Consider the following 14,416-nt stretch of genomic DNA (forward strand, 5'->3'; position numbering starts at 1 on the left):
CCCACCATGGGCAGATTCAAAACTACCATTAGTTTAACAAGCAGCTCACAAATGACAAAAGCTCTGACAACCAGCAATCGCTACTATAAGCGGTCACCAGCAAACCACTGGATTTCCCAACCTGTTGTCCCTCAAACTCTCCAGTGTAAATCTCCAATCTTCTGTCTAGCAGGAGACAGGCAGTGCCTTTTTGGGCAAGGTAGGAAAGAGAATTTGGAGGTATGATAGCTTCTAGCTTCTTATATAGAAGCCTTTGGCTTCGGGTGCACACCAGTTTCTAGAGGCACACGATGCTTGCAATTCCTTAGCATTTTTGCACCTTTGCCTTGGGTTTCTACTTTCTTTCATTTGCTAGGTAAATTACAAATTTTCCATCTGGTTCCAACTTGCTTTTTAAATTTTTTTTTTAACGTTTATTTATTTTTGAGACAGAGAGAGACAGAGCATGAACGGGGGAGGGTCAGAGAGAGGGAGACACAGAATCTGAAACAGGCTCCAGGCTCTGAGCTGTCAGCACAGAGCCTGACGTGGGGCTCGAACTCACGGACCGCGAGATCATGACCTGAGCCGAAGTCGGCCGCTTAACCGACTGAGCCACCCAGGCGCCCCTGGTTCCATCTTTCAAACCTTAATTTTTATTGTTTCCTTATATACTTGTCCTTGTGGATTTACTGTCATTTTATTTCAGTTTTAGAAGGAAATAGAAGTGAATGTGTGGGTTCAATTCAACATGTTTAACCATAAGCCTGGATCTGGCAATATCTGAACTTACAAAGATTCTGAATTTATTCATTGTTAATCACTCATTAATTTAATAAAATTTAATGAGCTCCTACTCTGTGCCAGATACTCTTTTAGCTCTTATGCTAAATGCACGAAAATGTTACTGTTCTCATGGAATTTACTCTTTCAGAAAATTATTTGTTATTATTTGCACCTGGATTAACAAATCTGAAAAACATTTTGAAAAACTCGATATTGTGGAAAGTCAAAATAAACCATCTGTTAATATTTTACTATACCAAAAACTAAGTAACTTATTCTGGTTAATACTACGACTATAGGAGCAAACTAAGTAAACTATTCTTGTTAATGCTAGGCCTATAGCAGTATAACTAGACTCATATCTAGACTAAACTATGATTAAATTATAGTAGGAAATATTGTCTATCATGGGAATTCAGGTCTCTATGCTCCAAACTACTATTAAAAAATGAGACAGATGACAGCATGATTGCAGAGCACTGAAAAACAGTAGGCCATTATGAAGAGTAATGATCCCTTTTAATACAGGTGGAATTAGAATGCTCCTTGAGAAAACACTTGAGATATCTATGCAGCATAATCTGCAGCAACAGTTCAACATTAATATTTTGTTATACTATATATCAGTGGTTCTCCAACACCAGTCTGCAAACAAGTACTGATCCATGACAAAATGTCACTAGTTCATGGCAAAAAAAAAAAAAAAAAAAAAAAAAGTCTTTATAAATCATCAAATGTCTTTTCCTGTAAAAGATTATCTTTATTCTGAGATCATATCCTTAATATGTGGTGTAAAAATATTCTTTTTTATAAAATGAAAGTGATGGTAGATGGTGTTTATTTTTAATATTGTTACTTATAAAAATAAAAAGCTGACAATTCTATCCTGTTCTTGCCAATACTTTGCATGAAATTTCTGTATGACATCTAGTTTCTCTACATACTATCAAGGCTCAAATAATAATGGTACTAGTTACAGAGAGAGGCACCTGGATTATCTAAGATATTAGCACTTATAGTTAAAAGATCTTGGAACTATAGTTAAGGTCATGATTAATTCAGTGTCTATATATAAATATATATTAGTATATATTCACATGTTTCTTATACACACACACACACACACACACACACATACATATGCACTTCACACCCAACAAAATTAAGCAACACAAAAACATTGCATTTAGAACTCATGAACAGCAATTTAAAAGTTGTAGTTTTCAAATAACTGATCTAACAAAAGTGGCAGCTCTCATTAATCTAGGAAGAATACATTAACAATGTAATGTAGAGATAGTGCTGGAGTAGAACAAGTACAAAAATTTAAATTGAGGATTGCCACTAATTAAGAATCCTTGAACTATATTGCTTACACTTTCCGGACCTCTAGTTCATCATGAAATGAAATGACTGGATTGGCTGATTATTAATATTTTGTTCATCCTAAAAATCTGTTTCAACTCCTCTAAATGGACTAGAAAACAGTCCTGGTAACTGCTACTCATAAAGAATTTGGGTAAATTCTATCCCATGTTTCTTGTGATAAGGTTTAAAATATTAGAGAAAGTCCCAGCTATCTATCTGTAGATAAGTAAAGGAGGTGGGGGATACTTGCTTATAGCTGGACTTTCAGAGATTTTTCACTAGCCTTACTGGAAGAGGTGAAGAGGTTAAGAGGAAGGAGGAGTTTGACTCTGGCAAACCTCTTCCCTCTCTCTCTTCCAGGTCTAAATTGTTTTTGTTTTTGTTTTAAGTTAATTTATTTTGAGGAGGGAGAGGTGCAGAGAGAAAGAGAGAGAGAATCCCAACCAGGCTCCGTGCTGTCAGCTCAGAGTCCTGCAAGGGGGCTCAATCTCATGACTGTGAGATCATGACCTGAGCCAAAATTAAGAGTTGGATGCTTAACCGACTGAGCCACCCAGGCGTCCCTCCAGGTCTAAGTTTTATAATATTAGGGGCAGGCAAGAGAAATAAAAAAGCCAAAACTCTCTTTACATAATTAGTCATAGAACATCAACGATGAGGAGACAACTCTGGCATTGTTCAGGTTAAGTCTGGCTCCAGTCAATGATGATGAATTCAACATACTTTGTGGGGCCCAGTGCAAAATTTAAAAAGCACAGAAAAGGTGTTATTGAAGATACGAAAATACAAAACTTTTTCCTTCCTTCATGGTCACTCCCCCTTTCTCTCTCTCCCTATGAGCTTATCATGTCATCGTGCTTTTTACTTTCTATTTAATGTCATGGGCCCCTGGGCAAAGGGATACTCATAGGGCAAATTCAGATCCTCACAGATGCCTGAGGGCCTCACCGTACAACTCAACACTAGTAGATCCACCAACTACTGGGTTCTACCTCCTGCAAGCTGCTGGACCCATGTGTGTCCTGGCTGGGGGTGAGGAAGTCAATCTTCCTGTCTCATGGGACCTCTGCCCCAACTCATGGCAGATGGGTAACCCCCAACAGATTGCAAATGCCAGGCAGGGATACATCTCAGTACCTGGATTGAGGACTCACCCCCTGCCAAGTCACCTACCTAATGTGCCAAGGTATTGCCAACCTGAGACAGATGATGCTGCAGACATATGCAATGGACCCAGACCCTCCCTGCTATATTTAGCCCTCCACCAAACATAAAGAGCAACAGTAGAACACAAACCTCTCCCCAGGAACGTGACCACAACAGTGGTGGAACAGAAGCAGAGAGGATGAGGCCAGGCAGGGCTTAGCATACCAAAGTATGGCAGAACCAGCAGCCAAAAACTCATCCTGAGAGGCAGTAGGAGACACGGCAAAGCCTGAGCTGAGGCTCCAAGACTCCAGTGCAGGCTCCATTTTCCCATCAGACTTAATTTACAAAACATAAATTTAAAGATGAAAATTTCAAGACCGTGAACACAGAACATTAAACCTGAAGCAAAAAGCCCTTCTGAGTATGGATCCCTATGCAACTGCACTGGTTATATACCCAGGAAGTTGGCCTTGGCCTCTGCTGATGGTGGTCTTTCCATGGGAAGTGATTGTAGTTTTCTCTTTTTTTTTTTTAAGCTTATTTTTGAGAGAGAGAGAGAGAGAGAGAGAGAGAGAGAGAGAGAGAGAGAAAGAGAGTGAGAGAGGAGGGGCAGAGAGAGAGAGAGAGAGAGAGAGAGAGAGAGAATCCCAAGTAGGTTCTGCACAGGGCTGGAACCCACAAACCGTGAGATCATGACCTGAGCCCAAATCGAGTCAGATGCCCAACTGACTGAGACACCCAGGTACCCTGTGATTGTAGTTTTCTTGAAAAATGTTCAGCTTTACCTTCATTTCCAAGATTTCCTTCAGAGGAACACAAATATCTTCCACTGGCCACCCCAGTGGAACATGTCCCCACCTCCTTCTCTTGACTTAGACATCCAATCACTTGGCCAGGGGGACACAGAGCAATTTCTGCCCTTCCACTAACCTCCATGTTCCTTCATGTGGAACCGAGAAACCACCAAATGTCTCTCTTCTGCACCCTTACTGGGCCATACAGTATTGGAACAAGCATAATACACTTCAAGCCCCATTGGTAAAGATCACTTCAAAAACTTTCCTCCTTGAAATTTCTGGAACATAACTGTGCACTAGTCTATATGTTCTTGGTATAATTCCAAACTTCAAAAAACATATGCCAGTTCTTCCACATGAACTTATCACATTTTATTCTACTGCCAACACCAGAGTGAACCTTCAAGTTTTTATAGCATCTCAAGCATCCATCCACAAAACAAGATGGCACTTTCCTTTTGTACCCCAATCTTTACATGATTTTCACAAAGACTCCTTCACCTAGCTTATTAGGGGAAATGTATGACCCCTCCCAACTAGGGATGTAATAGAAAAGCCTCTCTTATGGAACTGTTACTCCCAAAACATCAGTGACCATAATTTATTCCTCTCTCCATTTTTTTTTAAATATGGAAATAAGATGATGGTGTGATTGCTGTGATAACAGGGCCAGTTCTACCTAAACCCATGAAGAGGGGTCTGCCTCAATTTCTGGGAGTTCACTGACTGTTCTCTTAGAATATCGTGACACTTACCACCTTCTATTTTCAGTTTTGGTCTTTGCCATAATTCTAAGACAAAGAAAAAAAATCTCATCCAATCTGTGACAAAATTAAGTCAGATACTTGATAAAACTTAACACTTAACTAGTGACTTAAATTTAAATTAAAAAAAATATATATACACACATATATTCATTACTTTAGACATTGATACCAAGTTGGTGAAGAAGGCCATATCTTACCCCTAAAATTCAAAATGATCCCAGATAAAGTTGGGCAGATAAATGCAACTAAACAGGTAAAGCTCATTAGATATAAATACACTATATCTGTATCTATATATCTATATACAACCTCATTATTTTCTTTCAACACCTTCAACTCTGCTTCCAGTTCAGTATTAACTTCAGTTTGATGCTGAAGTAACTGCTGCATATGTTGGAAAGAAGTGATGATATCCTTTAAAAGAGTATAAATATATTAGTTGAAAAAATTTTGTAGGTATGTTTCTAAATTCATTCTTAAAGTACTTTTTCTAATTTCTTAACTTATTATCTTTATAGTTTAATTTAAATACCATAACAAGATACTGAAATAAACTAATAGCATATTTTACTAACTTAATATCTAAAATAACTTGTATAATTTCTTACAAAGTACTATTTCCAAGAGTTCTTCAAATAATTAACAAAGTTTTTTGAAATGGACCATGGATTATGAGACACTACTGAAAAATGTGAAGAATTCAAAACTAAAATTATTGTTGGCTTGTCTTAAAAAAGGTAAACATAAATCCTTACTAAAATGTCATACTGCTAACGGGCTAAAATGTCATGATATGCATTCATAATGAAATGGAAGAAAAGCAGAAAAGAAAAAAAAGAAACAGAACTTTTCTTTCATGGACCTTTTTTTTTAAATAGAAAATTTATAAATATCAAATAGATTTAAATGAGAGTATAACATCCTGTAAATGTATGCTCTAAGCATACACACATTTCAGTAATTACCTGCTAGGGTACCAATGGTCTAAACTATCAAGGAAAAAACTGATTTATTTTTATCCTTTTTATTAAATATTATAATATTTTTCCAACTTTATTAAGATATAATTGACACATAACATTGTGTCAACTTAAGTTGTATAACATGATGATTTGATACACGTATATAGTGCTAAATAATTACCATAAGATTAATTAACATCTCTACCACTTCACATAATTCCTATTTGTGTGTGTGTGGTGAGAACATTTAAGATCTACTCTCTTAACAACTTTCAAGTATGTAATACAGTACTGTTAACTAAAATCATCATGCTGTACATTAAACCCCAAGAACTTGCTCATACTATAATTGGAAGTTTGTCCCCTATGACAAACATCTTCCCATTTCTCTGATTTGTTTTTTAATGGGAGCATATGTGAGACCTGATTATAAAGGTTCACATGTATCCATTCAAATGACCCTGAGTGCTTACTATGTGCTAGCAACTGACCTACACATGATTCCATTTGTTACTGAACTTGTTTATTTCTCACGTTATATCAGTTTTAAAAATATTTACTGGCTTCCAAAATATCTTATGATTGCTTGCCTGTTTTTCTTCTTGAATATGCGTAATCTCTTCATTAATCTTCTTATTTAATTCCAATTCCTTTAAAAAATTGAGTAATTTTAAAGTTATGACATAAAATTCAGAAAATTCTACATTTAATTCAGTGCTCAACAAGTTTAGGAGTGCCATGACCCCTTACCACCCCAGAGTACCAACCTTTGTTTGCTGGGGCAGTAGTGGTTCTAGTGAAATAAAGACTGTATTAGACACCCAATACAGGCTGGTGTACAAATTTATAAATATTAATGTTAAAAAAACTACAAAATTTCTTATCTCCAAAAGCTTTTCTGGAGACACCATTGTACCATAAGATTACCTGACACTACATTAAAGTGGAAATAAAATGGTTATAGACAAATTTTATTGTCTTAAATTCTTGCTGATAATGGCAAAAATTACCTAGAGTGAAAAATTCATAATACCTTTTTTTTACTAGATATATTTTTACAAAGGAATGCTTTTATATTATAATCCTGAAATTCTCATAAATTTTACAAAAACAATTATATAAACATGAATGCATTTAATTAAATACCATGTTGAATCTTTCTTGAAGTTCTTGAAATTTTTGTTCTTTAATTGTTAAATGGATGTTTTCTTCTCCTATCTCTTGTTGACATGTGACCTTGGACTTTATCAAGTCTGAAGTAACTTTTTTAAGTTCCTTAACATGAGAAATATAAACAGAAAATTCAGTATAAACATTTCATCACAGCAAGGTACTTTTCTGACAGTTTTAAAGACCATTTTAAACCTATCATTTAAGACAATATTACTGGTCCATCAAGGTCTATTTCCCCTAGTTCTGTTGCAAGATAATTAGCCAAGGTGGGAATGCTATTTGTGGCTATAACCATAGACACAATGATACAAGGATAGAATGCAGGATTTTTTCCTCTTAAAAAGAGCACACAAACCAAATGAACTAACCAACCGGAAGTAGGGTGTTTTCATTGATTACTTATTTAACAAAAATCTTCTGAGATAAAAAAAGGAAATAAAAGATTATCAGTTTCCAAGTTTGTTAGCATCTAATAAAAGTTTCTGTAAGAAATAATCACAATATAATGTGATGACTGCTAAAGTATAGGAATGCACAGAAACATAAAGAAAGAAGGAGTTTGGTTGAGGGCATCAAGAAGGCACTATTAGGAAAAGCGGTTTCTGAATGGAGTCTTCAAAGATAAATTTGCAAAGAAGGCAAAAAAGGAGTACATATTCCAGACAAAAAGATTCTACACGTACAAACATGCAGAAACATAAAAGAGCATGGTATTTTTCAGGGAACCAGAATAGGATATAGTTGGAGCTTACATGTTATGGGTAAGGGGGAGGAGTAGAGTATTTGTGATTGTGGCTAGAAATTTGACAAGATTCAAATTTTGAAAGGGATTTGTCGGCCAAGATAAAAAGTTTTAATTTTATCCTCTAGTCAATGAGGTAATAATTGAAGGATTTGGGGGCACCTGGGTGGCTCAGTCAGTTAAATGTCTGACTCTTGATTTGGGCTCAGGTTATGATCTCAGGGTCATGAGATCTAGCCCCATGTTGGGCTCCATGCTGGGCATGGAGCCTGCTTAAGATTCTCTCTCTCCCTCTCCCTTTGCCCCTCCTCCCTCTCAAAAAAAAAAAAATTGAAGGATTCTGAGTAGGAGAAAGACATAAGATTTGTAACTCAAAAAAATAACTCTAGCATCACTGCAGATTATTAGAATCACAGGGAATATAAAAGAAGTCTTCATTTGTGAAGTTACATATCCATTGAGCTTAATAGATATCATCCAAACACATTATAATTCTGAAATACCAACTTCTGAATTGGTGTATAATTTATTATACTGCTGTTCTGTGTATACTCACTATATTAAACACTCAAGAATGTGATTTTCACATTCTTAACTACACAGTATCTGAACTCCCTTTGAATTCTGGAGGAATTCTACAAGAGTCCACTGCCCACTAGAGAAGCCAGACATGGCAGATACTAGCTTTATGAGCATGAGGCCAGACTCTGCTAATCAGATACACCTGTCCTGGATATTGGATGAGAAACTAATACCACAAAGAACAAGAACTGTTGCAAATCCATCTGTTGACAGTCTGCAGGGGCAATGCTAGTAACATCAAGTTTCCATGGGCAACAATGACACCACAGTAGCGTAGCAGCATCATTACAGTCAATAGTGACAACATACAATACTCAGGACTGAAGTTGATTTTATGGCATGCTCTTCAATACTGCATAGGTTCCCTTTCTGACCATTTTCTAAGTCTGAGATGACCAACATCTAAATTCCTTTGCTGGGGCAACTGGGTGGCTCAGTCGCTTGAGCAGCTGACTTTGGCTCAGGTCATGAGCTTGCACTTCGTGGGTTTGAGCCCCACATCAGGCTCTGTGCTGACAACTCAGAGCCTGGAGCCTGCTTTGGATTCTGTGTCTCCCTCTCTCTCTGCCCCTTCTCCACTCACTTGCACGCGCATGCTCTCTCTCTCTCCTCTCTCTCTCAAAAATAACCATTTAAAAAGTTTTAAATTCTTTTGCTGACAAAATCAACTTACAGTTAAGAATCCTAATATACTTCAACTTTTAAAAGATGGTATGTAATGAAAAAATGCTCACCATCACTCATCATCAGGGAAATACAAATCAAAACCATAATGAGATATCACCTCACACCTATCAGAATGGCTAAACTCAGGCAACAACAGATGTTGGCTAGGATGCAGAGAAAGAGGAACCTTTTGCACTGCTGGTGGGAATGCAAACTGGTGCAGCCACTCTGGAAAACCGTATGGAGGTTACTCAAAAAAAATAAAAATAGGACTGCCCTATGACCCAGCAATTGCACTACTAGGTATTTATCCAAAGGACACAAAAACGCTGATTCAAAGGGGTACGTGCACCCCAATGTTTACAGCAGCACTATTGACAATAGCCAAAGTATGGAAAATCCCAAATGTCCATTGACTGATGAATGGATAAAGAAGATATGATACATACACACACACACACACACACACACACACACACACACACACACAATGGAATGTTACTAGGTTATCAAAAAAAATGAAATCTTGCCATTTGCAACAACATGGATGCAACTAGAGTGTATTATACTAAGCAAAGTAAGAGAAAGACAAATATATGATTTCACTCATATGTGGAATTTAAGAAACAAAACAAATGAACATAGGGGAAGGGAAGCAAAAATAAGATAAAAACAGAGAGGGAGACAAACCATAAGAGACTCTTAAATACAGAGAACAAACTAAGGGTTGGTGGAGGGGTATTGGATGGGGTGATGGGCTAAATAGGCGATGGGCATTAAGGAGGACACTTGTTGGGATGAGCAGTCAGTGTTGTATGTAAGTGATGAACCACTAAATTCTATGCCTGAAATCATTACTACACTATATGTTAAGTAACTTTGATTTAAATTAAAAAAAAAGAATTTGTTAAAAAAATTAAAAAACAAAAGACTGTAAGAACTCAATAAATAATAACAACTCTTCTGAAGGGAAAAAAAAGTTCATTAGGGTGGTAAGACTACAGGAAATTTTTATTTTCTTCATTGTACTGATTAGTATTTTTTTCAAAATAAACACATTTCTCACATATCAGAGTACAGTATATACACATATGTAGTATAATATAGTATATAATAGAATACAAAGCCATGGAAACAGGTGCAATCACTTAGTTATTAGTTAGAAGACAGAAGATGGCAAATGACTGAGTCCTAAAGAACTCCAACACTCATGGATTAGAGAAGAAGCTAATATTAGAAGGAAGTACAGTCAACTGAGGTAGGTGGAAAATCAAGAGTGTAATATCAAGGAAGCTGAAAAAGGAACAGCAGAAAATAGTGCTGCCAAAACTTCCAGAGTTCTTCATGTTATAGCTTCAGCTGCCCAGAGAAAACTTCACCCAATCATAACTCAATACCTAGTTCAAAATCCAGAAGAAAGGATTAACTGGTCTTAGTTCACATGTCCCTTTTAGATATGTGCACTGACTAAAATGACTGCTAAAGTAAAACATGGGTCAAGAGGGGGGCCTGGGTGGCTCAGTCGGTTGGGTGACCGACTTTTGCTCAGGTCATGATCTCGCGGTCCATGAGTTCGAGCCCCACGTTGGGCTCTGTGCTGACAGCTCAGAGCCTGGAGCCTGTTTCGGATTCTGTGTCTCCCTCTCTCTGACCCTCCCCCGTTCATGCTCTGTCTCTGTCTCAAAAATAAATAAATGTTTATAAATAAATAATTGTTTTTTTTTTTAAACATGGGTCAAGAGACAGGACTTCATGCTTAGGAAAGCAGGCAAATTAATGGCTGGTACAAAGAGAACAATCAGCATATACTGAATAATGAAAGAAGTCTGAACAAAGAAGGCAGGCCTTGAAGAATGAGTAATATACTGGATTTTCTCCATTTATCTCTCCTGACTCACTCTCCACCCTTTCTCCATACTGCTCTGTCCCCTGTGTGCTGATATCTGTGGATGTAGCAGTTTTTCTTGCTTCTGGCTGGGTTCAATCTCTGGAAGGCACCAGTAAATCAGTATCCTGGGAAGACAGACAGATAGAGGTATTTCCCCAGTTTTCTCCCTATATGGCCACAAAATGACAATAGCTCTGTACCTTTGCCAAAGGTCACAGCTTCTGAATTCAGCTTTCTTCTACAGCTGTGCCTATAGCTCTCTCCAGGTTCCCAGTAGCTGCTTCCTTCCCTTTCCCCTGGGGTTTATGTGGTATAATCATTCCCCCACTGCTTCTGTTGCTGTGGTGATTCATTATCCCTGTTGGTTCCCCTGAACCCTGCCCATAACTTTGTAAACAGCTTCTTCATCAAACTTTTCTCTTTTACCTATTCCAATGTGCCATCTGTTTCCTGACTCAATCCTGTTTAATACAAGTAAACTGAGAGAAGGCATTTTGAGTGTGGACAGGAGAAATGGAGGGGAGCAAAGGCAAAAAAAGAAAGGCATAGTGAAGAATTATAATAATTGCAACAAAGATTTTGCATTAAATAGAACAGAAGATGCTTAATAAATAGTAGGAAACAATGCTGAAGATGTAGAATGTGGCCAGACTTTGGAAGTTCTGGAAGGCCAATTAAAGAAGTATGGGACTAAATCATATGTTGTACACCTATACTTACATAATGTTATATGTCAATTTGTCTCAATAAAGTAGAAAAAATTTGGGACTTGATTCATTAGGCAAAAGAGAAGTTATTCAATCTATTGTTCCTTCTATATATACTAAATATCTAGCATGTCCAGCACAGAGAAGCAATGCATTACACTAGTAACCTAATAAAGTTAGTTTGGCAACAAAAGTGAATAAAAACCAGATAAAAGAACTTTGGCTAAGGGGCTGTTTTATTAATCCAGGCATGAGATGATAAATGTCTATATTACTGAAAATGGAGAATGGAATATATGAGATATTTTAAGATATAATTGAGTAGACAAAGGGAATGAAGGAAAAAAATTATTCCAGAATATCTAGGTGAAGCTAGGAGAAATGAAAATAAAAACCATAAAATGTGGAAGAGAAAGCATGAAAATGGAAAAGAAATGGGAAGTCTACTTCACTGATGAAATAGATGAAAATGTATTTAAGACAAGAAACAAGAGGTTAACGATCTGAGACTATCAAGCAAGCGAAAAAAGCACAAATGACTAAGCCTGAGCCAGAGGTTATTATTTATATTTATATCTTTATATCTATATCTATACCTAGATATAGATATAGATATAGATATGTCTTTATATAGATATATATATATATAAAAGTCTTTCATTCATGTTTTTTTTTTTCAAATTATAAAAGGCTACCCATGATAAATTCCCCCAAATGAAGTTCCAATGTCCTAGCAATGGTTCATCTTCACTGTCAGCAAGAAGATTTCCTTTGAAAGGAGAGTTATATGAATTTGGGGGATGGCCGGGGGAGAGAGGAGGGATGTTGAGAATGAAGAATCAATCCAATATGTGCTCTGCTAACCCTGAATTTACAATAAGTCATAGAAAGAGATGACCCTTCAGGTAGCTGAAAATATAGAACTGATATTAAGGGAAATGTGAGGCTGGAAACATAAAGTCATCTGCATGAAGTGAATCACTGAATCACAGAATATGAGCTAACTGAAAGAGATAATACGAGAAAAGAATAACAGAGACCTTAAGATAGAACTTTGGAGGAATGGAAGAAAAATGATGATCAGGGAGCCAAAGGCATTTGTAAAGAACTTTAAAGGGCACCTGGGTGGCTCAGTTGGTTGACTGTCCAACTCTTGATTTCAGCTCAGGTCATAATCCCAGGGTCATGAGACTAAACCCCACATTGGGCTCTGAGCTGAGCATGGAGCCTGCTTAAAATTCTCTCTCTCCCTCTGCCCTTCTCCCCAGCTTGCACTCTCTCTAAAATAAAAATAAATAAATAATTCTTTTTAAAAAGACACTTAAAAAGTGAGTTTATCACACAGATGATATAAAATGAACCCATTTTACATTTTAGACATCCAATATTTTGCGAAACACAATATTCTGTAATTAAAACACAAAGTGTCAGCAGTATCAATTAGGATGCTTTGGTTACAGGTATCAGAAAACCATATTTAAACCATCAAATACTAAGGACATTTATTCTTCCACATAACAGGGAGTCCAAAGTTGAGCAGGTTCTTCACTTTTATTCAACATAGTACTGGAAGTCCTAGTCCCAGCAATTATACGACAAAAAGAAATAAAAGGGATCCAAATTTGTAAGGAAGAAATAAAACTCTCACCATTTGCAGATGACATGATGCTATACATAGAAAATCCTAAAGACTCTACCAAAAAACTACTAGAACTGATAAATGAATTCAGTAAGGTCACAGGATACAAAACAAAAACAGACACAGAAATCTGCTGCATTCCTATACACTAATAATGAAGCAGCAGAACGTGAAATAAAGAAAACAATCCCATCTAGGTGCATCTGGGTGGCTCAGCTGGTTGAGCATCCAACTTCAGGTCATTATCTTGCAGTTTATGGGTTCAAGCCCCACATTGGGCCCTCTGCTGATAGCTCAGAGCCTGGAGCTGCTTCAGATTCTGTGTCTCCCTCTGCCGCACCCCTGCTCACACTCTGCCTCTTTCTCTCTCAAAAAAATAAATGTTAAAAAAAAAAAAAAAAAAAGAACAATCCCATCTACAATTATACCAAACACAGGGGCACCTGAGTGGCTCAGTTGGTTAAGCGCCTGAGTCTCGATTTCAGCTCAGATCATGATCCCAGGGTGGTGGGATGAAGCCCCATGTTGGGCTCTGCACTGACAGTGCAGAGCCTGCTTGGGATTCTCTCCCCCTCTCTCTGCTACTCCCCCACTCCTGTCTGTCTATCTCTCTCTCAATAAATAACAACTTTAAAAAAATAGACACATAGATCAATGGAACAGAACAGAAAACCCAGAAATAATTATATGGTTAAGGGGCTCTTGGGTGGCTCAGTCAGTTAAGCGTCTGACTTCGGCTCAGGTCATGATCTCACAGTTCGTGGGTCCAAACCCCATGTTGGACTCTGCACTGAAGGCTCAGAACCTAGAGCCTGCTTTGGATTCTCTGTCCCCCTCTCTCTCTCTCTCTCTGCCCCTCCCCCACTTGTTCTCTCTCTCTCAAAAATAAATATTAAAAAAATAAAAAATATATGGTCAAGTAATATTTGACAAAGCAGGAAAGAACATCCAATGAGAAAAAGTATCTTCAAAAAATGGTGCTGAGAAAACTGGACAGATACATGCAAAAGAATGCAATTGGACCACTTTCTTACACCATATACAAAACTAAAATCAAAATGGATTAAAGACCTAAATGTGAGACCTGAAACCAAAAAAATCCTAGAAGAGACCACAGGCAGTAATGTCTCTGACATCAGTTTTAGCAACATTTTTCTAGATATATCCCCTGAGGCAAGGGAAATAAAAGCAAAAATAAACTATTGGAACTA

The 14,416-nt window shown here is 37.1% G+C and overlaps 1 protein-coding gene across 1 annotated transcript in view; it reads right to left on the reverse strand.

Moving 5' to 3' along the window:
- The window catches only part of CCDC73 (coiled-coil domain containing 73), a 134,755-nt gene that overhangs the window by 32,803 nt on the left and 87,536 nt on the right, over positions 1 to 14,416 (reverse strand). The window contains exons 9-11 of the mRNA XM_043580887.1: positions 6,955 to 7,083; positions 6,399 to 6,458; positions 5,156 to 5,260 (exon numbers count right to left, since the gene is read on the reverse strand). Of these exons, the coding sequence (XP_043436822.1) occupies positions 5,156 to 5,260; positions 6,399 to 6,458; positions 6,955 to 7,083 (294 nt within the window). The remainder of the gene's footprint in view (positions 1 to 5,155; positions 5,261 to 6,398; positions 6,459 to 6,954; positions 7,084 to 14,416) is intronic.

This window comes from Prionailurus bengalensis, chromosome D1 (assembly GCF_016509475.1).
Source record: "Prionailurus bengalensis isolate Pbe53 chromosome D1, Fcat_Pben_1.1_paternal_pri, whole genome shotgun sequence".
Classification (NCBI taxonomy): domain Eukaryota; kingdom Metazoa; phylum Chordata; class Mammalia; order Carnivora; family Felidae; genus Prionailurus; species Prionailurus bengalensis.